At 40.7% G+C, this 26,719-nt stretch overlaps 1 protein-coding gene across 5 annotated transcripts in view; it reads right to left on the bottom strand.

Annotated features, from left to right (window-relative positions):
• CDK6 (cyclin dependent kinase 6) overlaps nt 1-26,719 on the bottom strand; it is a 211,513-nt gene that overhangs the window by 44,543 nt on the left and 140,251 nt on the right. For all 5 annotated transcript variants that reach the window (XM_008149113.3, XM_054726288.1, XM_054726284.1 and 2 more), the window contains exon 5: nt 12,365-12,474. In XM_008149113.3, coding sequence (XP_008147335.2) covers nt 12,365-12,474 — 110 coding nt within the window. The remainder of the gene's footprint in view (nt 1-12,364; nt 12,475-26,719) is intronic.

Here is a 26,719-nt window from a genome sequence, read left to right as displayed (position 1 = left end):
TGCTATACTCACTGCCCTGAGTATCCCAAATACCAGTACCTTTTTTTCAATGATTTCCCCCCCAAATATTGTGAGACCTTTTAATCCACATACTTGAATTTTATCTCAGTTTAGAACATGTTTCTGTCATTATGTTTTTGATTACTGCATTTTAAGACCACCAATTTCTTAGGCCAGGTTTCTATTCTCTACCCTTCATATTTGTCATTTTCTCACAGTTTTATTCTTTTCCTCAACGTTTGGATTCTACTTCCTACAGTATCAATTCCAATTTCTACTCCCTCCTCAGATTTTAATTGTGCCAATGCACTGGATTTTCTTACAATGCCACAGGGCATTCGTCTATCTCCCTTCCCATCTCACTTGCTGCTTTTACATTTCAGAATGTTCAATTCTTGCGGCCTTCTGTTTCTGTTTTAGAGAGTATGTCTTGTAGCATTCTTTTGAGTTAGTCTACTGGTTTAAAAATTTTTTTCTTCTGACTTTGATAGTTAATCATTTTCAGAGTTTTGTATCTATTTTTTAGGCTTCTGGATAATGTTACTTGCCTTATGCAGTCATTTTTTTCAAAGGCACAAGGTTTTTATTTTTTTAGTTTGTATTCTTACTTCTAAGAGGGACAATCTACTAGACAACTTGTAGTCAATGCAATGCAGGCATTATTCTGAACTTATTTTGAAACCACTTAATTCTCTCTGAGTAGCTCTTAGATCGATTTTAATATCTAACATGTCTCATCTAATACTGCTCTGACGTCTCTGTCTCTACCTATTAGCTATCACATTCTTCTCATCTCCTGAACTCCTGATCCCATTTTGCACGTTTCCCTGATATTTGTATTCCTATCCGAGAGAGAAAGCGATATAATTCTGATGGCAGAGGGGAGTCAATAACACTGTGGAGATATTGATAAGAAAAGTGTTGGGAACAGCTGCCCATTTTTTGAATTGAAATCAACCTGTGTTTCTGAAACAAAGGAATGAGTGAGGAGAAAGGCCAATTTAACTATTGCCATGTACACCTAACAAACCTGAGTCATCAAATGGGTTTTTAATCTTGTTCTGGCAAAATGGGAATTCTTCCAAATAATTTTTCAATTTTTTATTGGGACTATGTACTACTTAACTGAGTGCCTTTGAAATTAACTTTATTGCATGCTGATACCTGGAGAACTCAGTAGGACTCTGACAAGCAAAACTGACAAAGGGATTGGCTTCCAAATTACTTCTGAATATGTATTAATATGTCAAATTATTACCAATTAAATGATTGGGCAACATAGTACAAACACACTTGGCAGGCTCCTGATGCCTGACTTCCAAAGTTTTGGATCTTCTCCCAGGTTTTGGACCGAGAATGTCCAGCAAACTCTAATTGTGCCAGTGATAAGAGAAGAGCTGGTAGTATCCAACCCAGCTCATAGTAAAACCCTATTTCCAATGGAAAACTGCCATTTTGAATATTTCAATTTGCAAGTAAATACAGCCCACATGTCTGTAGTTGTCTATCAGACCTTTCTTTCTCATATTAAGACTTCACAAAATGTTTATAAGAAAACAAGAATAAGATTCAGAAATACATTTACCATATTCCTGGTTTTATAAAAGTGCTTTGTGCGCGCGCGCACACACACACACACACACACACACACACACCCTTAAGCAGCCAACAGCTCTTAAGCCTATCTCTGAGTAAATTCTAATACCTGTACATTGAACACAGCCAACAAAACTGGAACAATAAATCAGAAACCCAATACTATATTGCAGAAGGCCATGTGGAATGCTCAGTACTTCCCATGGTTAAACTGGCAGGAAGTGAAGGGATAGAATGACAGAGTCAGAAAGGAGAGAAAGGGCAAGAAGGACAAAAGAGAATAGAAGTTTGGAGGAAGGGAAGAGGAGAATTAGAGGTAAAGGGAGGGAAAGAAAGAAAACTGAGTAGTATCTTTTATCTCTGTAAGAAAAATGCCCAATTATTCTCAGTTAAGCCAAGTACTGGGTCTTATCAGACACCAGCTCCTCTAGCCACCATGGGAGGCCAGATGGGAGGCAGAAATTCGGTGCAAAACAATGAAGCATGGGTATCAGACAGACACAGCAGTGGGTCACGTGGAGTTGCCAACAGCTTGTCACTACAGTCTACCATTTGAGGACAAGATCAAGCATAACCTTTTGTCACATTTTACCATTTGTTAAAATTTAGCGCCTTAGGACGGTGCTGTGGAAAATTACTGAGGTATACAACAAAATCTCACACATTTACATTTATTTGAAATACCGTGCACTGTTCACTCTACTTATTGTCTTGCCTAGTAAAGTTGCATGAATGTTATAAAACGACAAGTGTAATGTAACGGCATGCTTTGAAGAAGTTACCGAGGCCAGGCTCTCCTCAGGTCAGACGGACGTCCCAGCTCCAGCTAAAATTATTTTATTGGGGCCTGGTTCTTCTTATTTTGTAGGGCTGGGAAGCACCTCTAGCACCCGAGAGCCAGGAGACCATGGTGAGAAGTCTGCCACCCACTAAGGATCAGACTGGTAAGAGATGGCTTACAGTGTACAAAATAGCGCTTTCTCTGCCAGTGCTTCAAAATAAGAAATGGTGACTTTTTGCCTCAAACTAAACTTTTTTAAAATCCAAATTAATGGTTGACAAATGGGACCGGAAAGACGGGCGACTTGATGACCCAGGGAGAACTGAGACTGTTCGTCTGATTCTTTCCCTATTTAGAGGAAGGGACTAATGTAAGGGCTTCCAGGGTTAGCCCAATGAGTAGACCCAAAAAGAAAAATCTGAAGTAAAGATGCATGAGGTTTGGTGATGAAGAAGACTTAGAAGGGCCTTGGCTAGGTAGGTCAGTTGGTTAGAGCGTCCTCCCAATATGCCAAGGTTGCAGGTTCGAGCCCTGGTCAGGACACATACAAGAATCAACCAATGAATGCATAAATAAATGAAACAACAAATCTATGTTGTCTCCTCTCTCTCTCTAAAAAATCAATTAAAAAAATAAATAAAAAGACTTAGAAGGAAGAGAGGGCCCAGGCTCCATGTCCTGCCTAGGAAGAAGATCAGACAGAACTCAGTGTACATTATCCTCCAAGCCGAGGCACTCTGGAACTCTGCAGAAGTGTCTTCCTGATGTCTGTGCACTGGAAAAACTAGTTTGAAAAACTGCTTGGAACTTTATCTTACGACAATTTTCTTAACTGATAAAATGAGGTTGACTCGGTCCCTATTGCTACACAACTGATAAAAAGGAAACCCACAGGGAATTTTTCAGTTGAAAGATGCTTCAAGTCAAGCTTAACAGCAGCTTTTTATAAAATTACCATATTCACTTACATTTTCCTCTTGATATTATTTTTAAATAGGGGTAGAGGGGTAGCCAAGGCTTACATAAGAGTCCTTCTCTTTTTTTACTCTTGACAACCTTTCCTTTTTTACAAAAAAAAATTTTCATTGATTTCAGAGAGGAAGGAAGAGGAAGAGAGAGATAGAAACATCAATGATGAGAGAGAATCATTGATAGGCTGGCCCCTGCACAACCCTACTGGGGATCAAGCCCACAACCTGGGCATATGCCCTGACCGAACTGTGATCTCCTGGTTCATAGGTTGACGCTTAACCACTGAGCCATGCCGGCTGGGCGACAACTTTCCTTAACCTTTGAGAATGTCAATCCCATCTCCCACCTTAAGCTAAAAACAGTTTACTTTAAGCTTTTTGGAGGGCAGCTCGGACCCTGTAATTTTGCTTCTGGAATTCACCATACAGAAATACTTGGGCAAATGTTCCAGAAATAAGCACAAGGATTTTACGGCAACATTGTTTGTAATAAGACCACAAACAAACCACCTCTAAGTGCCCAGCAATGAGAAATTAAATTATGAAATAAATGAATTATTTAGCACTTTAAGAATAAGTTAGATTTCTATGAACTGACACAATATATTACAATAAAATAAAGTGAATAAGGCACTGTACAGAAGAGAATGGTGTATAGTATAAGTCTATTTCTGGGAGGGAAATTTACACATGTGCACATGCGCGTATGTAAACATGTACTTATAAAAACACACACTTTTAAATTTGCAATTAAGATGATCTGGAAGTATATTGGGGGTGATCTTTGGGAAGTGGATTTTGGATGGGAGTAAAGACAATATTCACCTTTTATACTTCTGTACTATCTGACATTTTTGCAACCAAACCATTTTACTTTGTGGTAATTTAAAAAAAAAAATAAAGCTAACTGGCATCTAGGTCTCCTAACTTGTTCCTTCCCTCAGGAATTCTTGTTTCTGAAAGTGGCATGTGGAGTGATCGATCATAGACACTGTGAAGCTCCCAGGTGCAAGCATTTTTTAAAGAGCACAGACTGGGGAAGATCGGCCAGTGCTGATGAACACACTCGAAGGTTGGCACTCAAGTGCCCCTGCTTCAGGGGACAGAGGCCGAGCAGCTGCCTCAACCTCAGCTCACTTGGTTTTACAGACAAGGACCCTACCCGAACTAGAAAAGACGGTAACATACGAGACAGAAGCTTGAGAAATCAATGAGCCTAGGGTAGAAGGGCAATGACTCGTTTTCTCTTCCTTTCCCGATAAATGCAAGTCGACTGTTTCTTCTTTAATGTATGCTTTATTTGGATGGTGTAGACCTGTGCTGTCCAACACAGTACATGTGGCTAACCGAGCACTTGAAATGTGGCTAGTTCGCATTTGTTCAAATTTCTATACCTACTGCATATGGAAGTAAGATTATTTTGAATATATTATGTTAAATAAAATATACTATTAAAACTAATTTTACCTGTTTCGTTTTACCATTAAAAATGTGGCTTCTAGAACATTTAAAATTACAGGGTGGCTCACATTCTATTTTAAGGCACCGAATACAGTGCTAAGCTCATAGCAAGTGCCCAGTAAATATGATGCATTATTTGTACCACTGGAAGGATTTAAATGATGAACAAGTGGAAGCTGCATGTAGAAACACTATTCTTTTAAGAAGTTTGCCCATGAAGGAAGGAGAGAGACTGCGGGCACTGAAGCAGGAGTGAGGTCTCTTCCAGAAGGGAGGGTAAGAGCTACGACCTGGGGAGATGCTGAAGAGGCAAATCAGAAGTAGATGATGGATGGGGGAGGGTCTAGAAGCAGCGTAGGATCAAGATCACAGGTTGAGGGATTTTCCTGGGAAGGAGGGAGAAGGCGTCCTTCTCAGAAACAGGACAGGATGAAGATGAAGAGAGATTTTTGAGTTGAAAGAAGGAACATTGAGGAACTCACTTGGGTTAGCCTCACTCATCTCAGTTAACTACAGTAGAGATGAGGCTAAATGCTGGCTTGGGAGTGTGGGAATATATTGGGGCTTAAGGACTGTGGGGACGGACAGGGAGGGGATTGTAGCACGGGACCGGGTCTGAGACTGAGGGAGGGGAGCCGGAGGAGAAGAGCCGGAGGAGAGGGGACGTGCCCACCAAAGGCCCCGATGGCAATGCTGAACCAACATGTGCTCCAGTTGCCCTGACTGAAAGCAGAGCTTTCTTTTAAACATGGAGCATTTGGATGATAATGACCTCTGAGATGCAGTGCCCCTGAGAAGGGAGCAGTGGACATGAGTTCATCGGAAGGTCACTGAATGCTTAAGTACAAGCTGGGGGACCGGGAGCGTACAAGCTGAGTCACTCAGGACTCTCAAACTGCGGTCTCCTCCATACCACCAGGAACACTGCTTCTAACCCTATACGTAGTTCTATACTTAACAACAACAAAAAAAATCACGGGTTCTGCATGTGACAGGTGACGAAATCAAGACTGGGGAGAGGGAGCAGGAGAGGATGGCAAAAAGCTGAGGAGGCTCTGGCAGTATAGTGTGCGCAAGCAGCAGATGGCTTAGATGCCTTGGAATATCCCAATTCCCTTCTGAGGGAAAACGCCTGGATTTATTTACCTTGAAGAAGGCAACTGTGAGGAGAAGTTCAGGGAAGGAGGGCAACCTGTGCCCCAGGACAGGGACTCCCAGAGGCGGAGTGGAAGGGATTCAAGCTGAGAGCCAGAGGAGGGAGAAGAGGGTTGCTCAGCACAGAAGCAGGACCCTGGGAAGTAGGCATGGGCAGTCATGGGCAGTAAAAGGGAAGCAATGACCTGGGAAATTGGAGGGAAGGACATGATGGAGGAATGGCAGGAAGAGGACTAAAAAGAGAAAATCTAGTTTAAGGAGAAGACCACAAAACAGGCAGACCCAGGTGTCAGGCTGGAGAGGCACGGGGTGGGGAGCTAAGGGGCAGCACACCCGCCCCAGTAGGGAGATGCCAGGCCTAGCGGTGACTTCTCAGTGTAAGTCGTGAGAACAAGTGTATTTTTCAAATCCACGTTAAAGTAAGATACACAGAAGAAGAAGCGAAATCAATGTTGATTACATTAAAAAGCACTAATTTATTCTTTCCCCTGCGTGCATTATTCACCCAAGATCAGTTCTTTTCCCGGGTGCCATCATCTTGGGCATATCCTTACTCAAGAAAATGCTTCTTTGAGTTTTCTCCATTTGGTTGGAGGGAGGGAAGGAAGGGAAGGAGGGAAGGAGAGGGGGAGAGAGAGAGAAAGAAACAACGGTCCAGGAAATATCCAAGAAGAGATAAGAAATCCTGAGGTCCAGCTGAGTGCCTTGGTTTCCACACACATGTGCTGACCTAACCTGAGGTGGCGCGTTTCCTCTCCCAGACGAGGACTTGCTTTCTGGTGCCTTGGTGCCCAGGCCAGCCGGAAAGGCCCTCATTTAGTGTAGGTCTTTACGGAGACCACTCAAATACGGGCCAACAGCAGCACCGTAACCAATGGGAAAATTGGCAGGCCACTCAGTGACATTTTAAAGACATTTGCTCGCAGACCGCTCAGCCACAAAGGACAGTTTTACTGTTAGTTTCTCAACCACTGGGTGTTTAATTCATAGAAACCAATGACGGCAAGCCTAGACAGGCCACCATACATTGGGCAATATAACCATGAAGGCTTGTTTCTTTCTTTCTAACAGTGACTGTATTTATTATGTTCTTCCTGCTGGCATTTGGCATTTCTTAGCTAGGGATCAGTAGTGTTGGCAACGCAGAACTTCTAAGAATTACTATCTGTTTACCACAATCTCCACATTCAACGAATTAGTAGCATGCTTTATTTTTTAAGTGTGCATTTTCTTTTTAAGACTTTGTTGTAACCTGGAAAACCTCACAGCTTTCAAACCACAGACAACAGATCTGACCAGGATCACAAGGTAACCGATAGATATCTGTAGAGTTAACAACTGTGAAATTAATTTGCCATGAAGTTAAAAAAATCAATCTACCTCACCCATCCATCCCATCTGTCCTTCTATCCATCCAATCCCATCCTTCAAGCTGGCTAGTTGTCTTCTGGCCACAGTCGTGGCAATGTTTTTTAGCATTAAAACATAACTCAATGTGGAGTAAAGTTGGATTATCCATGAATGAACAACTAAAGGAGGAAGATAAAAAAAATCCAGCTCTTCTCTATTTTGTAGAATGCTACTGTTGGTCAATGTGGGCAATTATTAAACCCAGATAATAGTGACAGATGGTATGTAAACTCTCTGGCTCTTTGTCAACCATCTGTCCTAAGATTTTTTTTTTTTTTTTACTGAGTTCACTTTTCCTAGGTATTTCATTGTAGAATAGAAGGCACGCATCCCTTAATATCACAGAGAACTGGTCAACCTTTGCAATATAGAAGAGACTAGAAATCGAAGCTATTAAATGTGTGGTTTGATTTTGACCTCTCTAAAATACCATTGCTGCTACATTATAATAAAATACAGAACATTCCAGATAAAAATATGGCCTAATAAGGAAAACAACAGCAAGGGCAGAAATATGGCAGAGTGGAAAAAGCAAAGGTTAGAGTCAGGCAGACCCGGGTTCAAATATGGTTCAGCCACTTGAGAGCTGTGTGCCATGGGCACGTTCTTTATCCTTCTGGGGGAAGGCTCTAGTTCACCATCTGGAAACTGGATAATAGTCCTCAGAATGAATATGGGTTTAATGAGATAATGCAAGGGAAGGGCCCAGCCCTGGGTCTGCCACATGACAGACCCATGCTACTCCCTTAGCTTCTTTTTTTCCCCTAGGTTATGGAGGATGGTGAGCCTTGTATGACCTTGAAGGAAGGTTAATCATGACTTCTAGCCTTCCACTGAGAAATGTCCCCCCCACCACCGGGTCTAGTCTTCTCATTATCCCCATTTCTAGAACTCTACACATCTTCAGAGCTTTTACCCCAGCTCTGGTTAATTAACTAGTCCGGTATGCAATGCCTCTCTTCCCCACCAGGATTTAAGTTAATCCTCTAGAGAAGGGTCTTGCATATATAGTAACCACTCAATAAATTATTTGTAGACTAAATGAAAAACACCTGTTACAGGGTTTCCAACATGTGACATATACCACTGATAGTATGAAAATGATTTCAGGGATTGGACTTGGACTAGATTTCTTAATAATTTTAATGGTTATACTATATATATTTTAGTGAATATTAGATGAATAAATAACTGGCTCATCAGATCTGTGATTTTATGTACTTTTACTGAGATGAGGCTAAATATAAAAGCAATGATTTAGGGTAAAAAAATTAAGTATGCATAGTTGTCATAAGAATATGGCAAAAACCATGAAGAGATGACAAAAATTACGGATGTCTGCTTTCGGAATCTATGGCTTATGATTTTTCAGCTGGACACTCCACATGTGGGTCAATACTAAATCAAAAGTCAAGTCAGAACCAGGTCAAGCTGAAAGATGGACTCCAGAACACATCTGGCATAAGGAAGAAGCATGCACATTCTGATATCTGAGTGTTATCACAGGAAATGCCAAACGTGAACAGAGCAGGAACAAGGGTCAAATCCCATGGCCATATGCAAGGTCACAGCCAAACTGACAGGAACTATCCAGGAGACAAGGTGTCCTCCCCAGGAAGGGTGCGTGGCAGGCCCTGCTTCATTCCCCCTCAGCTTTAAAGGCACACGGACCTGGAATCTGATATTGTTTTCCCCTAGAGGCAATTATTTCTCCGTTTACTATTTCTGTGTAAGGCTTTCTTTTGTGCACATCTGAAGGGCCAATGGGTCTCTACCCAATATCTCAATTTCCTGGCAAACTGAAGCAGGCGGTTGCTGCTATTTTCAAAGGAGCCTTTCTCTGAGTCCCTCTTCCCAGGGCCCAATGTTAGGATGAGAACACAATCCTGTCATTTTGGATTGAACATACAATGAACTGTCCCCTATGAAAAAATGGAATAAATAGGAAATAGGTTTTGATGAAGTAGTACAAATAATGTTTCATATATGTTGCAGGTTATATAGGATTCTGCAAGCTAGACTGGGAACCAGATTACCAATCTACTAGTATACTACCAACTCACTGGGGAAATGTATTAACACTATGAAATGAAAATTTGGGTTGCAAATTTCCAGAGGGGGTGACTACCTATATTTACAAATACAGCAAATTCCTTACTAGTGAATGTTTAACACCATACAGCTTACATTTTATATTTCTTTTCACATTTTTTAGAAGAAAATTGGTTTTGTCATCAATTATGAGTGGTGTTCAAGTCTTGTACTATTGAAAAATAACTAATCATGCTCCTGCCATATTAAATGACTCAATCTTTACATTTGAGGACAATTCTTTTTTTTTTTTTTAAAAAAAATATTTTATTGACTTTTTACAGAGAGGAAGGGAGAGGGATAGAGAATTAGAAACATCGATGGGAGAGAAACATCGATCAGCTGCCTCCTGCACACACCCCCTACTGGGGATGTGCCCGAAACCAAGGTACATGCCCTTGACAGGAATCGAATCTGGGACCCTTGAGTCTGCAGGCCGACGCTCTATCCACTGAGCCAAACCAGTTAGGGCGAGGACAATTCTTGACATATAAATGCAATTCCAATAAACATTTCTCTAATCAATTCCCAGCTACACCAAGTTATTCCTGGGATTAACTGGAATGACAGTCCTAACTCACACCCTGCAATATTGACAGAAAATTATTCCTTGTTTTGACCATAAGCCTTTAACCCAATGTTTTCCACACGTGTCTGATGAAAAGAATTACATGAGGCACTTTAAAAAACAAGAATGCCTGGCCTCAGCCCAGTAAAGAATCAGACTTTCAAGGCTCAGAGCTGAACATTTAAAGCAGGGCTGGGGAACCTCTGGCCCACAGGCCACATAAGACCCTCAAAATCATTTGGTCTGACCCTGCCAAGAGGCATTAGGGGTTGAGTTCATTACATATTTGACCAAATATAGCAGGCTAATTTTTAAGTCGATAATTTTGTATGGCCTGTGAATGATGTTATAAATAGCCAAATGGCCCTTGGCAGAAAAAATGGTTCCCCACCCCGGATTTAAAGAATGCCCATCCCTGGTGATCCCGTCATCCAACACAGTGGCTCTTACCATGGAGGGAGGGTGAGTGAGGATCATCTGGAGGGCTTGTTAACACACAGGCTGCTGGGCCCTCGCCCTAGAGCTTCTAATCCAGTCGTTCTGGGGTGGGGCCTCACAATCTGTGTTTCCCACCAGGTCCCCAGTGATGCTGAGGCTGCTGGTCCAAGGACCACGCTTCCAAAACCACTTCAGACAAACCTCAGAGATATTGCGGTTCGGTTCCAGACCACTACAATGAACCGAGTATTGCCAGTAAAGCGAGTCATAATCTTTTGGCTGGTGGGAAGGCCTCGCCTTCAATTTGTAAACAAAAAGCAACATCTGACTTACATGCATAACCCATGGACACAGACAATAGGGTGGTAGAGGCCTGGGGCAGGGGGTGAGGGAGGGCTATAAGGGGTCAATGGGAGAAAAAAGAGGGACATATGTAATACTTTCAACAATAAAGATGAAAAAAAAACAACATCTGTGAGCTCAATAAAAGGGAGGTATGCCTGTATGCAGCCTGTCTGGCCAAACACTGCAGCTGAATTCAACATTATGCTTTATCTTTCCTCTTTGTTAGAAAAGCAACATTGGATTAGAGCTCATAGAGTTCCTTTGGAATTGTACCCCTGCTACTTTTTTTTTTTTTAAAGCTGCTTGACATTAGACAAATTTACCACAATACCTCACTTGTCTCTTATTGTGTGGAATCAAAAGATAACGTAATGGAAGAGGTTTGGTCCTAAACTTGGCACACAGTAGGCCTGCATTAAACACCTGTGTACTTTGATCTCCTTGCCATGATGCCCTCTTGTGAGCTACAGAAAAATCTGCCGAGTTCTAGAAATAGGTCTCAAAATGTATTATATGCACAAAATTTCATTTGGTTCAAACAAACAAGCAAGCAAGCAAGCAAACAAGCAATGGCTGACCACTTCTTGTGAGCGATCATGTAGCTTCATTTTGAACATTCCATGTCCAATGGGAATATATACTCAGCTTCTCAACTCACCTTTTCCCATGGAAGTAAAAACAGAAAACAAGGAGAGATTAGATTACAATTAGGCTCTCTGTTTAATTTTGACCAGGCTGAACTGAGTACCTAGGTAAGAATTATTTTCCTGGCAGATCTTCATTATATTGTTTGGTTATTTCTTAGAACCTGAAAATCAAACAAATCACAGACTCTCAGAGTCAGAGGAACCCTGAGGTCATCCCACCCACCCGCTCTGTGAATTCCACTGAAAACACCTCCGTGTGGTAGTCCTGCCTCTTCTTAGACACCTAATGAGAATGCACTATTTTCATGAACCCCAACCTCTTCTTCATTAGATCCCCACCCCCCCGCCCCTTCTGAGCAAAAATCTTTATTTCTGCAGTTTTAACACCTTTGGTCCTCGTTCTGCTCACTCTCCTGCCCGAATATGCCGGATCTCTCCTCCACATGACAGCATTTAAAGCATTCTGAAATACTGTCGACATCTTCCTTGCCTGTTCCTCTTCAGCCTCAACATTTTTCTCACCATCAAAATTTCCACATACTTAGCCCAGGTCCTCCTCCTGTGGACACAGTCCACCTTGAAGCGATTTCCTCACTAAAAAATACCATAACGTGCTTCATGTTCACTCTGTCCTAACATCACCAACAAAAACAAAACAAACTGTAGTGTAGCGTGTTTTTCCAAACAGAGTTCCTAAGAGCTGGAAGGTACAATCAGACAATAGGATGCCATAAGGACTAGAAGGGGGTTCAGGGCCGGCCTGGTCGTGGCAGCCTGAAGCTGGTGGATGTGGGAACTGGGACCCTACGTGGAACAGAAAGGCTGTGCTGCCTCTTAAATGACCCTAGACCCAGCAAGTTTCTTTCCAAGGAAGAGAGAGGGAAACAAAGGTATTTCTTACTTTCTGCGGAACATTTCTGCGAATATGCAGCCGACGCTCCAGAGGTCCACGGGGGTGGCGTAGCTGGACTGCAGCAGGACTTCGGGGGCCCGGTACCACAGCGTGACGACCTGCAACGGCAAATGGGCCGAGCGTTACGGAGGGAGACGGCTGTTTGCTTTGATTCCTCATCCCGGGTGGCTGAATGCCAGGATTCGGTTCCGAAAGATCAGATGGGGACACTGCGATAGAAGCCATAGGTAACGAGGACTCAGCGCTGACAGGCCAGGAAATGACATCACCACCACAACCTGGGTTTCTACCTCAGACTCTGCATGTCTTACTAGGAGGGTACAATAGGTGCATTTCAGAAAACAAAGCAAAGACTTAAAAAAAAAAAAAAAAAAGCCTTAAAGTGATTACCTTTTTCTTAAGGGGCTTACAAAAACAATACATGGGAAACATGCAATGGCAATCACTGCAGCTCAATTCCCAGGTCAGCATTACTGGGGAGTTAGAAGATGATTCCAGTGGCTGCTGGATGTGACTCTGAAGTCTAGAGAGCACCCTGGATAAGTCAAAACTCTTATCATGAGACTCTGGGGAATTAAAATAAAGCCCCCTTCAATGCTGATCTTTTCAGAAAACAAACTTAAAAAAGTAGGAACTTAAGAGACATGTGTAACCCAGTTGTTTATACCACGTGCAAAAAATTCATCCAGAGGAAGGGATTCCCAAATGGGAAGAACCCCACTTGATACAGAGCACTGTATAATAACAGATGAAACACAACTGTAATTATTTCTACCAGGTTGAGAGATGAGGAAAGCATATCATTAAGGCTTTACATTTATAAGAGCACGTAAGGGTTCAAGGCTTCTTTTTGGGGGGGAGCAGACATTTTATGGATGCCTGAAATGAAGGTGTACCATTCTTTACTGTCCGATAAGAAATGTAACACACATATCTACCACATAAGCTTTTTATATTATTCACAGTCCTTTTATCCTTACTTATTGTTTTGTCTAATTGTATTTTTGTTGATGTCTATCTAAATTTCCTGATATTCTGCTTTATGTATTTTGACGGTAGAGGACTTGGCACATTAAGATGACAGTCATAAGTCTCCCAAACGGGCTGCCATCAAGTTCCTTCTCTCCTTGTATGCACACACTGCTTCTTTCATCAGGGGATGGAGTCTACTCCACTTTCCACTGCATCTGAGCTGGCCTTAGGTGGTGGAAAGGACATCTGAGGCTCCCAACGCCAGGTCACAGGGGTTCAGGTAGCCTGAACCTGGCTGAATGCTTGCTCTTGAGATGCTTCCTCGGGGAACCCAGCTGCCTTGCAGTGAGAAGCCCACAAGGTGTTCCGGTCCACAGCTTCAACTGAGATCTCAACTAACAGCCACAGGAGTGGACCTGTGATGTTGACGCCCACTTGCTCCTCTAGAATCTGGAGTCTAGATGGCTGGGTCCCCTGCCACATCACTGGGAGGAGGGGAACTACCCAGCTGAGTCCAGGCGACCTACAGAATTGTGAGTGATAATAAAATGGTGGCTGTTTTAAGTGTTGGGGTAATAATATAGCAATAGCTAACGAGATTCTTGACTGGTTCCTCTTCTTCATCTCATTTAGCATGTTTTGCTTTGAATTCATGCAAGGAGTCAAGTTTTGTTGAAGGCTGGGGTGGGGAATGTATAAGGCCCACGGAATCATTTGGCCTGGCCCTGCCAAGGCCTTAGGGGTGAGTTAATTAAATGTTTGACTAAATACAGCAGGCTAATTTTTTTAAAAAAATATATTTTTATTGATTTTTTACAGAGAGGAAGAGAGAGGGAGAGAGAGTTAGAAACATCGATGAGAGAGAAACATCGATCAGCTGCCTCCTGCACACTCCCTACTGGGGATATGCCCGCAACCAAGGTACATGCCCTTGGCCGGAATCGAACCTGGGACCTTTCAGTCCGAAGGCCGACGCTCTATCCACTGAGCCAAACCGGTTTCGGCAGCAGGCTAACTTTTAAGTTGATAATTCTACATGGCCCGCAAATGATGTTATAAATAACCAAATGGCCCTTGGCAGAAAAAAGGTTCTCCATCCATGGTTTAAGGAATAGCTGGTTGCTATCTAAGGGAGAGATGGTGGTGATGTAATAGAAATTAAAAAAGAAAACAAACGGATCCACGATACCAAAACAATGTTACTCAGTTATCATTTGGCTCCAACATATCTTTCCAGCATCATCTCCCACAGTATGTCCATATTCCCTGCAGTTGAGTCACATATGAGACCACACCACTGGCTCTCAACCCTAACTGCATATCAGAGTCACTCATGGGGCTTTTAGGGAAACATAGGTGTCTGGGCCTTATCTCACCTTCACTGAGTTAAGGTCTCCCTGGGTGGGGCCCCTGGAGTTTTTTCTTTTCTTTCTTTAAAATAAAAAATTCTTCAGGAAACCCTAACCCTTGGGCTAGGTCTGAGCATCTTTCAATGACACACACATATCCTACAGCTTATGCCCCATCCTTCTGTTGACACTGTTCTCCTAGGCTGGAAAGCTCTTCTTTCTCCTCTTCACACGTGGAAATTCTACTCAGTCCACAAAGCCCAGCTTTGATGCCATTACCTCCCTGACACCACTGCCACCTGAAACTCATACCTTGTAACATAGTTCATAAACACTAGGGTTCATTCCAGAGGGTGTGGATCCAATTTTATCCATTGTCACGTCTACCACAATACTGTGCACGTTGCAACTGGGGTTTAACAAGTATAAAATTAACGACTTCAAGGCAATCACTCCTAGAAGATAACTGGGCAAAATTCAATTACCAGTCATTCCCAAAAAAGAAGGTTCTTACTACTTTTGGTGAGTAGAGTGTCCAATTCTGAGCGCTGGTTTTTAGTTATAATTAATTCTGCTTTACTAATATTTTTAGCTGGAGGACCACTTCCTTCCCTACTTCTCTGATGCACTGTCAACAGAAATGCAGGTGCAAACTGTCCATAAAGTTCCACCTGAGTGGCTCTGAGACATACACAGACACTGTGAGGTCACACACTTACCTTCTCACCTCTATATGAAATAAAGTCTAGCATCATGTAAGATGAAAAGTTCAAACTAAACATAGCATTGTTTTAGGCTGTTCTAAAGAGGCTGTGATTTCTGACTGATTACCCATCCCAAATCATTTCAGTGATACTAATTACAACTCTCAAATAAGTGTTTAAACAGCTTAAAATAAGAACAATATTGATATGTTTAAGAAGTTCCCTTCCATTCCTTTTTATTTTTTCTTAGAGAGAGGCGGGGAGAGAAACATCAATCAGTTTTCTCTCCTACGTGACCCCATAATGGGTCAAATCCACACAACCTGGGTATGTGACCTGACTGGGAATCGAACCAGCGACCCTTTGGTGCATGGGATGATGCTCCAACCAACTGAGCCACAGGGTGCTTCCATTTCTGTTAAAATTCAGGTACTACTCAAAATGGATAATGAATCCAATGTCTTAAAAATGTTTATTAATAATGACCATTCCGTTTTATTCTGTTATAATATATTGGTTACATTAATAAATTTCCTAATATGTACCATCCTTGCCTTCTTAGAATAAATCATTCCTAATCATGGTTTATTATCCTTTTAATAGTCTCTTGAATTCTATTTGCTACTATTTATTTAGCGATTAACATATGTATAAGTGAGACTGATCCATAGTTTTGTTTTTTGTGTTAAGTTTTCACGTTTTGATATAAGGGATATGCAAGTTTTCCATCTTTTTCTATATTCTCTATTCTATATTTCTATATTGAAATATTACAAACAACGTAATAATCAGTCCCTTCAAGAGATTTACTTGTAAAACCATCTGGGTCTGGATCTTTCTTAGCAGCGTGTCTTTAACAATCTTGTGAATGTCTTCTTGGTAATTAGTTTCAACCACTTTTGAATCAATTTTACTAATGATAACAAATTTCCCTATAAAAATATTTAATTTAGATTTTAAAATGTATTGGCTTAAATTTTGTACATGGTGTTTCTTAATATCATCAGTTTTCTTGGTTTTCTGAGAAAAATATGATTTTTCTCTTTCTTAATGTTGTATATTTTTGTTTTTGCTTTATATTAGTCAGGTTTATCAATTTAGTCATCTAATTTATTAAAAAACTGACATGGAGTTTTATTTCTATTTTGTTAATCTTTGAATAATATGTAATTTAAAGACTTAAAATCTTTAAATAATCTATAATTTTTTCTTAAAAAAGTAAACTAATTTGAAGAATAAATTATTTAGAAAAGTGTCTTAAAATTTCCATATGGTCATATAATTTCCATAAAATTAATCATCATTTATGGTTATCCTTTAATTGCTGGATTTCTAATTTTATTGCATCATAGTCAAAGAATGTAACCTTTTCAATTTCCACTTGGTAGAATTTATTATTGTTTTCTTTATAACTATCCACATACTTGGTTTTTGTTCCATAAGGTATAAGGGGAACTTTTAAATATAAAGTTCTTTATTAACAAGATCCTTTCTTATATTTTTCTATATTTTATTTGTCAAACTCTAAAAGAGAGTTTGAGTTTTTGTTTTCCTTCCCCCAGAATTTCCTGGTGTTTCTAAGAGTTTCTACCTTATACACATTGGCCTATGTTTTTGGTAAATAAAATTTATGACAAGAAAAATACTATTATAAGAAAAATTTAGATGATGGTAGACATAAAATATAAAATAAATACACAAATCCTAATAAGTCAGTTACAAAATATAATGAGAAAAAGACCCCATCCATAATAGTAACAAAAATGTAAAACACTGAGGAATTAAGAAAAGTGCTATTTATATAAGTAAAATAATATATTATTGTTAAAGAACATAAAAAAAAACAAAATGGGAAGACAGTCCATGACTAAGATGGGGAAAAGCCATATTTTAAAGATAATAGTCACTCATATATTAACACATAAAGAAAGATATAAGACAACCCAATGATTTTGTTTAGAAATCTAATTTAGAAAATAAGGCACCTCTGACTGAATAATGCTTCATAGTTTGAGAAATGAGCATTTGCTCTCTGTTACCAAAATATACTCTAAGGTATCACAAATAAAATAGTGGTCCTAACAGATTAAAAAAAGAGTAAATTCCAGAAAGAGACTGACTTGTTAATGGGATTTAAAGTTCTTATAGGTGCTTATTTCCTCTGAGTGAGAGAGAAAATATACTTCAACAGGGGAAAGTAAGACCACTGGTCATCCATTTGGAAGAAAATACGTTTGATCCCTACTTTACACCATCTACAAGAATCTATTCAGAAGAAACCAGATACAGAGTGAAAGAACTAAGAAGCAGAGCTAGGAAAATGTATTGGGAGAAAACAGACGAGGACCTTGGGGTGTGGAAGTCTGTTTTAGCATGATGGGAAATCGACAAGCCTGCGGTGAAAAGACTTAGGGAGCCAGCTATTTAAACTGAAGGCCTCCGCAGCAAACACTATAAAGAAAGGCAAAGGACAAATGACTAACTGGGACCGAACATCTAAAACGAATTACGTCAATAACATAATACAACAGAAAAACAGATTGCCAATATGAAAGATAATTTACAAGAAGAAAAAACGATCAAAGCGACCCAATCTCATTGAAAGGAAGAAAGGAAGGACGGAAGGAAAGAAGGAAGAAAGCCATCACAATAAAAGGCCTGACTGGCAGAAATGGAGAGAATGGCACCACTCGGGATTGGCCATGGAATGGGAAAACTTTCAAACCGTGAACTGGCACAATCTTTTTAGAGGACAATCTGACATTATGCATAAACTTAACAGTGTCCATGTCCCTGACCCAGAGTTCTACTCGAGGAAATTTATCCTCCAGAAATAGCCATCCTAGTCTACAAAGAGGTACTCACCAGGGTGCTTACTCCACAATAATTTCCAACAGAGAAATATTATTCAGCCATAAAAAAAAAAAAGAGCTAGTTTTTCACCCTGCTCATTCCTGCTCACATACAAATATGTTACGGGATACACTGTTGTGCGAATAAATAACTGTGTGAAATACATTCTGATTTTTATGAACAGCTCATGTGGGTGTAAATGTAGTAATCACACAGGCAAACAGCAATGTGTGCCAGGACACACAGGCATCATGCTTTAAAAGCCCAGCGGACACAGAATCATGGTGGTAGAAAGCTGGAAGGAAAAGAGGGGCTGCGTGGCAATTGCAGAGGTGCAAGACCAGTCAGGTGCTGTCGTCAGCAGGCGCATTTTTTAGCTGAGAAAACGGAATGCCAGAGAGGTTGAGTAATAGGACCAGAGCCACGGAGCCGAGCTAGCAAAGGGCTGCTTCTCATCGGGACTGTCTGACTTCAGCCTTGTGCTCCTTCCTCAACATCCTGCACAGCACCTTGAAGTCAGCATTCCAAACACCCACAAATCAATAGGCCAATACACAGGTTAGGTTGTAATCACATAACTAACTGAAAAATATTTTAAATTTACCTTGAAATACTTAATGTGAACTTGAAATAGAGTTTGCAAATTTCAAAAACTTCAGCTATACTTCGGGGTTAACAAGATTTGCTTTAAAAAAAAATAAAGGGTTTAAGAAAAAGGTTTCTGTTATTCAGCTCTGATTTACAACAGTGCTCTGTAGGGCATGACATTTATTCATCATATTCCCATTTAATAATTTTAATGAAACCTAAGATGGAAAAACTTCTTGGGTATTCCCAAGATTTTTGTTTGGTCTCTGGGTATGTAAATTTTTGTAACAAAATGAGAGAAATTAGATTTATTAATTAGGTTTATGTTTACGGTCTACTTGAACTATCAGTATTTGTCTAATGAGATATCGTTTTGGTTTAATCTTTGTGGAATTTGACATGCTTACATTCCAAAACAAAGTATGACCCGTACAAGACTTACATTTTTGGTTAATTCGCTAAGAAGATAACTCCAACAACACTGAAGGCCTACATTTAAAAATAAGAAATTACTACCTTTTGCAATAGATATAAATCTATTAGTTGTTCCCTACTTTATGTAATATTATCTCATAAATCAAGAGAGCTTTCCCAGTTTTAATTTCCTAATTTATGTGGCTGCTCTACATTCTCTAACCCTGTGTCCTTTAAATCCTCACTTTAAGCCACTGTAATTTAAAATATCTCAAATGATGACAATTTTTGTAATTTCTTGGAATTTAAGATGCATAAGTTCCAAGTTTTTGAGGACAAATTGTAACAATTTTCCCTGACAGTACAAAATAAATTCTGTTTGCTTAGGAATCATTATACTTCTGTGCCTCTAAAATGGAAGACTGCTAACATAAAAGTAGTTTAAGTCACACACATGCAAATGTATTCATTTTTGTCTTCAAGCTTTATAAAGAACAGACAAAACCGGTAGAAATACTTTTGAGATTTTACTGCATGAAATAAGTTCTCAACAATGTAATTAACTTCCACCTAAAAGTTCTCTATGTTTTATAATTCTAAATATCCTTAAAAACAAAAATATAAGGGTAAATTTTAAAACATGTTGTGGGAAACAATGATTGCAATGTATAAAGATCAACATTTAGAAATCTATGACAAAGGTGGCTTCTAATGATAACAATGCAGTTATCTAATAAGCAAAGATAACAATAGGAACTATGGACAGAGTTTGGGGATTGGAGCCAGCTGGAACCAAAGCAAATTCGATGTTTACTACAACCATTACATGTATTAACAGCCTCTAGAGGCGGTGAATGGATTTGGCAATCCCAGGGGGAGCGGAAGCCTGGGGGAGGGGGGTGCGGGGGGACACATTCAAGGATATTTACACAAGTGGATGTATCTGTTTAAAGTGCTTTGATCTCTATTCACAATTTTTTGAACCAAATCAATAACAGTATAAGATCAAGTAGAGCCAAGGCCAACTCTGACTCAAAATACATGTCAGAGGAAACCACTCCTACTTAATATTCAATTTAATAGTGTTGTTTTTTTTTTTTTAAAATTCATGTACCCTTTCAACCAAGAACCTGAACAAACTTTGTAGATATTATCTGAATCATCCTAATTATATGGCGACATCCTTTTGCCTCTCCGAATGGTCTCTATCCTGGGAGGTGGGCCTGTATCTACCTTGTTGGGTTTGGCCAATGGGAAGACTAGGCAGAGTTGAGAGAGAGGGAGAGGGAAAAGGGTGAGGCAGCGTCTTGAACTCTTTGATTTCCTCCCAGCAAGGCAGTCTAGCAAAGTCACTGTCCATTCTGGGCAGCCCACTCTGATTCCCTGCAAGTCTACTTGAAGGACTGCTTGGGAGCAAGCGGGAGCAGGGGGGAGGGTCTGTGTGTGATTTAAGTGCAGAACGCTGGGATCCTGTGCTAGTGTTCCTGCTACTTTTCCAGTAACTCCCTGGAGGTCTCTTCGTCCACCGGTCCCTTAAATAATTGTTTTCTCTAAGGCTGGATCCTCAGGCAGTTACTTTTCTTATGGGATGCACAATCCCTGGGGAGCATCCTATGTGGGTGCCCCGAAGTCCATACTCTGCAGAGTGTCTGACCCACATTTCTAACTGTCTCCTCACATCAGCACTTCCTACTCCCTTAGGTACTTGAATTTCAAAATGGGGAACTGTCTTTCCTCTGACACTTGCTTTTCTTAGATTCTCTCTCTGCAAGCAAAATCACCACCTACCCAGGCTCCCCACTCATTTCCACTATCAAAGAGGTCCCCAGCTCCTGCTAACCCCGTCCTCCCCTGACCGGCGCAACAGCTTCCTCTGGGCTGTGTTCCTACAAGCCTGTCTCCTTCCTCTCTGTCCTCTCTACCGAATCTGAAGCTGCGCTCAACACACTCCTGCTTAAAATCCTTCACCCACTCTCCAAAGCTTTTAAGGTCAAGTTCAAGTCCAATTTACTCACAATGCCCTCATGTCTAGCTCCCATATTTCTCTCTCTGGTTTTATCACCTGCTCCTCCTTCACAGGAAAGCGCTCAGAGGCTTTATGGTTGTTCAGATACGCGTGCTGTGTCATGTCTCACGGCCTTCCCACATGCTGAGGTCTTTCTCTGGAATGTTCTCTCGCAACACCATTCTTAATTCTTGTGAACCTTGCCCTGCCTAGTCCTCTCCAATTACAGGTACCACAGCACTTACCACACTGCATCCCATTCATCGTGAACTTCCTGCCTACTAGACCCAAAGCCGGACCTTTGAGGATGGAGGCCATTCCTAAATGGACTCTCCATCCCCAGCACCTCACAGAGCACTGTGTACAGCAGTCATAAAATAAATGTACGTTCTAGCAAACGTATGGGTAGCCAGAAGACAGCAGAAGGGAGGATCAGAACGGATAACTTTGGGCATGTCACAGGGGTTTCCATTATAGTATAAATTTACAGACCACGGTCATGTCTTCATCCCCACACCATGCATTCTGAGAGTCCACCTACATTGTCTTCAGTGAACAGATGACTTTTTAATGAAGTGTGATGACCATTTTATTTTTGTAACATGAAGTTTTAAAATGCCTGAAAGGCCCATGTTTTTCTTCAGGCTGTATTGTTTAAATTTCATGTTGAACTTGTGAAACTTAAAATAGTTACCACTTGCTATTATGATTCAAGTAACAAACTCATTCTCTTTTTAGAAGTACAGTATAGTTTTGATTTTGACACTAAACAATCACACACTTGATCTCCCTCTGCCTTCACCATAGAAACCAAGCAAATATTTGTAGACATTCCTTCAACCTTCACAGATAAGTAGAAATGAAAATTATTCTGAATACAGGACATGGCAGGCTACAGAGCTCGTTTCCTTTTCAATGCTGTAACTGTTAAGAAAATCTATATGCTGTGGGAGGCCACATAATCACTCAGATTTGCAAGAGAATTTAAAAACCAACTTTTTTATTATGAGAATAGTCAAATGTCTCTAAAGTCCACGACTTCTTTCTCCTTGGTTACTATGCTCATTTTTACACAGGCTGCATGTAAACCTACTAAATGAGTCCTTGCAAGATGTATGGTTAGTGCAAGTGATGAGTGTAAGCATGGCTTTAAAGTCTAAGTTCAGGCTCAAACATTCGCCATTTTAAAATTCTGCCTTCCTTAAATGGGAAGGATTTGGAGATCCTCAGCTGGAAGGAACTACCAAGGTATAGTTCACTCTACAATACCTACTCTCCCCCCTATAGTTTCTGCTATACATCTCCATCTAGAAAGGTTCACAGAGATCCATGTAAGAAAGGAAAGCCAATTGGGCGATTTCAAACTCATCTGGGCTCCCAGAGATGAATGAAAAGTCTCCAGAGGGTCCTGGAGCTCCCACTATCTACCGTGCCTTCAGCTTTAAAGGCAAGCACTGAGAAAAAATGCTTCTGAAGATCAGGATGTTTCCTGCTGTTCATTTAACAAGATTAAAACTGCAAACAAAAAAGGACACGACTGAGAAAAGAACTTAGATGGCAGCATTAGGGAGCAGGGTTAGGTGGAAGGAAGTACTTTCCGACAAGAACTGTTAAATGTCAAATGGAATCTTGTGGGATTTTGCTGAACTTTTCTAAAAAAAAAACAACAACCAACTGCGTTTTTATCCTCTCTGGGGCAGAGATGGGCGAGGGAACAGGTAAAGTACTATGCTGGGTTGACTTCTTTATAATCGTCAGTTTAATGGTATGAGGTATCAATGATGCTATTTTTATTTAGAGGATTTGTCCAATGGTGATAGTGGGGTATTGAAGTCTCCTACTATGATTGTATTACTGTCAATCTCTCCTTTGATGTCTTCCAGGAGTTTTTTAATGTATCTTGGTGCTCCTGTATTGGGTGCATATATGTTTACCAGAGTTATTTCTTCTTGTTGGATTTCTCCCTTTAGTATTATGAAGTGGCCTTCATTATCTCTTGTTATGTCCTTCACTTTGAGATCTAATTTGTCAGATATAAGTATTGCAACCCCAGCTTTTTTTTCATTTCCATTTGCCTGGAAAACCTTTTTCCATCCCTTTACTCTCAGTCTGTATGCATCCTTTTTTTTGAGGTGGGTTTCCTGTAGACAGCAGATATCTGGGTTTTGTTTTCTTATCCAGTCTGTTACCCTGTGTCTTTTGATTGGGGCATTCAATCCATTTACATTTAAAGTTATTATTGATAGGTACTTATTTGACGCCATTTTTATTCTATACCCCTGTGTACCTTCTTTGCTTCCTATTTCTTTCTTTCTTTTTTTTTTTTTACAGCAGACCCTTTAGCATTTCTTTCATTGCTGGTTTGGTGGTGATAAACTCCCTTAGTCCTTTTTTGTCTCTGAAGCTCCTGATTTCACCTTCAATTTTGATTGATAGCCTTGCTGGGTACAGTATTCTTGGATTTAGACCCTTCCTTTGCATGACTTGGTATATTTCATTCCATTCCCTTCTGGCCTGATGAGTTTCTGTTGAGAAATCAGTTGCTAGTCTTATGGGGGTTCCTTTGTATGTAACTGTCTGTCTCTCTCTGGCCGCTTGTAAGATTCTTACTTTGTCGTTGGTGTTTGCCAACTTAACTATAATGTGCCTTGGCGTCGGTCTTTTGGGGTTCATTTTGCTTGGAACTCTGTGAGCTTCTTGGATTTGTGTGGGTTTTTTCTTCCCTATATCAGGGAAGTTTTCTGTTATTATTTCTTCAAACAGGTTTTCTATTCCTTGCTCAGTTTCCTTTCCTTCTGGCACCCCTATTATCCTGATGTTGTTTTGTTTTGTATTGTCCCGAAGTTCCCTTACGCTCTCCTCAATCTTTCTAATTTTTGTTTCTAGAAGCTGTTGTAATTGGGTATTTTTTTCCATCTTGTCTTCTAGCTCACTTATGCGGTCCTCTGCTTCATCTAGTCTACTCTTGATGCTTTCTATTGAGTTCTTTACAGCAGCGATGTCATTTTTCATTTCTTCTTGGTTCTTCTTCATTTCTTCTTGGTTCTTACTCATATTGTCGAATTTGTCTTCCATCCTTTTCAGCCACTTTATGACCATTTCTCTGAATTCTTTCTCTGATAGGTTGTTTGCCTCTAAATCGTTTACTTCCTTTTCTGGTGATGCCTGCTTCTCTTTCCTGTTTGGGCTGTTTCTTTGTCTCCCCATGGTCTCTCTTCTCCGGATGTCTGGTTATATAGATTTCTCTCTCTGGCGTTGATTTAAAGGTATAAAATACAACACAACCAGGCACAACAGACAAGGCACTGAACAGAATTGTATTCACAATATTAATAACCTCCAATAAAGGTAACCACCAGAGAAAGACAAATTAGGGAATAGGAGTGGAAGAGGGAGAGTAAAAAGAAAGAACAACAACGAAGAAAAAAAAAAAAACAACAAAGAGTGTGAATCTGAACTTGGGAAAAGAGCAGAAAGAAAGAAAAGAAAAAACAGAAAAGAAAAAGAAAAGAAAAAAAAAGTAAGAGAGACAAGAATGATACTAAGAGAGAAAAGGGGAACAAACTATATATATGGGGAGTAAACTCCACTAGAACAACCACTATTCCCAGCAAATTCCAGCAACACGAGCCTGGAGATTAATACAAACTGCAACAGCAGCTAATATCAAGTGAGGCAAGGGAAAGCAAAAGTAAAAAACAAACAAAAACAAAGCAAACAAAAGAACCAACCAAACCAACAAAAAGAATAATCAAAACAATCTCATAAAAAAGCATAAAAATTCAATCTAATCAACATTCAAGCAAACAACAACAAAAGGCCCGAGAGAAAAATAATTTTTTAAAGGTAGCGTAGAGAGAGGTTTGTATGGATTTGGAGCAGGGGGTTGGGAATTAGATATATAAGTAGGGTGAAGTTTTAGCAGGGAGTAAACTGAAAAAGTAGGGAAAATCTAAAGCCAGAAAGGGTTAAGATAAACTGGGGACCAAAAGGGGAAAGGTTAGGAGGAGAGTGATGGCGTAATTTTAGCTTTGAGATAGGGTAAAGCGATTGTAAGGGAAAGATGCAAATCGAATGTAGGACACTAATCCAAAAATAAAAGAGATGGAAAATCAAATGACATTAAAAAAAAAAAAAGTAAAATAATAGTAATAATAGTGCTGATTGAAAATAAAAATGTAATAATTAAAAAGGTGAAAATCAAGTGAGGAAAAAGAAAAAATATTAGTTTCTTAAGTAAAAGATGCAAAAAATGAAAATAAAAGAATATGAGAATAAAAAAATTAAAAAATTGAAAAAAGAATTGAAAATTAAAAAATAGGAAGACTAAAATGTGCAGTAGCGGCTGTCATTCACTTCCTCTATTATTCTGTTTGGTACGCCTTTTTCCCAGTCTGGGCGGTATTTCAGTTCAGCTTCATTCCAGGGCTCCTCAGTGTTGGAAGCCAGTCCTGCTTTTTAAGCCAGCCCTGTCTTAATTTCTCGTATTTATTTTTGATTACACCAGAGACAATTAGCGTTTCAGCCCCTGGGTGGCAGTGTTTCTGAATTGACTTCCGGGCCTCTCTAGCTCTTTTTTCTTTTTTTTTTTCCCCCTTCTATGGCACTCACTACCAGTTTGTGGAGGCGTGCGCCTCAGAGCTGCCTCTCTGATGGTCACACGCAGCTCTGGCCCCAGGTTCCGAAAAAACACCTTCCCCCTGCAGTCTTTCAGGGTTTCCACCTGGGTTTACCTCTGTATTGGGCTTAGCAATCAGAGTTGGAAAGAGCCCAGGTGTGCGGACCGTGGGTCTGTGCGCCAGACTAAGGAGCCTGCACTCCTTTGAAAATTCTTAGTCTGACCCTCCTCGTCAGATTAAAATGAGTTGCTTTCAAGAGGTCACTTCTGTTAGCAGCTCAGAAGACCCCCCTCCTCATTCACGGATCACGGCAGTTCCAACTGCCGCTGATTTTTCTAGGCACAGACCTCCCGGCTCCTGCCGGTCCTGCGGCTGCCGCGCGCTTCCCTCACCCAGCGCCTCCCTCACCCACCGCGGGGATTAGAAACCGCAGCTTATTTCAGAGGAAATCTGACCTTTCCGTGGTGCAGTGAAGAGTTTCTTTGAATCCGAATGTTTGCGCTGATAGGGGACCGGTGGTCTGGTGCTCCCAGCAGTTCAGTGTTTGCAGTTGCCGCGGAAAGTCAGGTTTCCACCAAAATCCTCCTTTCCTTGCAAGATGGCGAGGCGCCCGGCGAGCCCGCAGCTCCGGGAGGGGACACAGCCCCTGTGGCTGCTGCGCGGTCAGAGGAACACTGCCCAGCACTCCCCCGCCTTCTCCTGGAGTTTAGCTGTCCCTTGGCTTGCCCACATACACTCCCTCTGCGAGCCTCTGCTGCTCCGACTCTCCGCCCCAGGAACAGACTCCAAACCCGACTCTATTCCGTCGCCATTTTTTCCTCCGATCAATGATGCTATTT

Source organism: Eptesicus fuscus, chromosome 14 (assembly GCF_027574615.1).
Source record: "Eptesicus fuscus isolate TK198812 chromosome 14, DD_ASM_mEF_20220401, whole genome shotgun sequence".
Taxonomy (NCBI): Eukaryota; Metazoa; Chordata; class Mammalia; order Chiroptera; family Vespertilionidae; genus Eptesicus; species Eptesicus fuscus.
The sequence above is the reverse complement of the archived record's forward strand: the minus strand, read 5'-3'. Positions and strand labels throughout refer to the sequence as shown.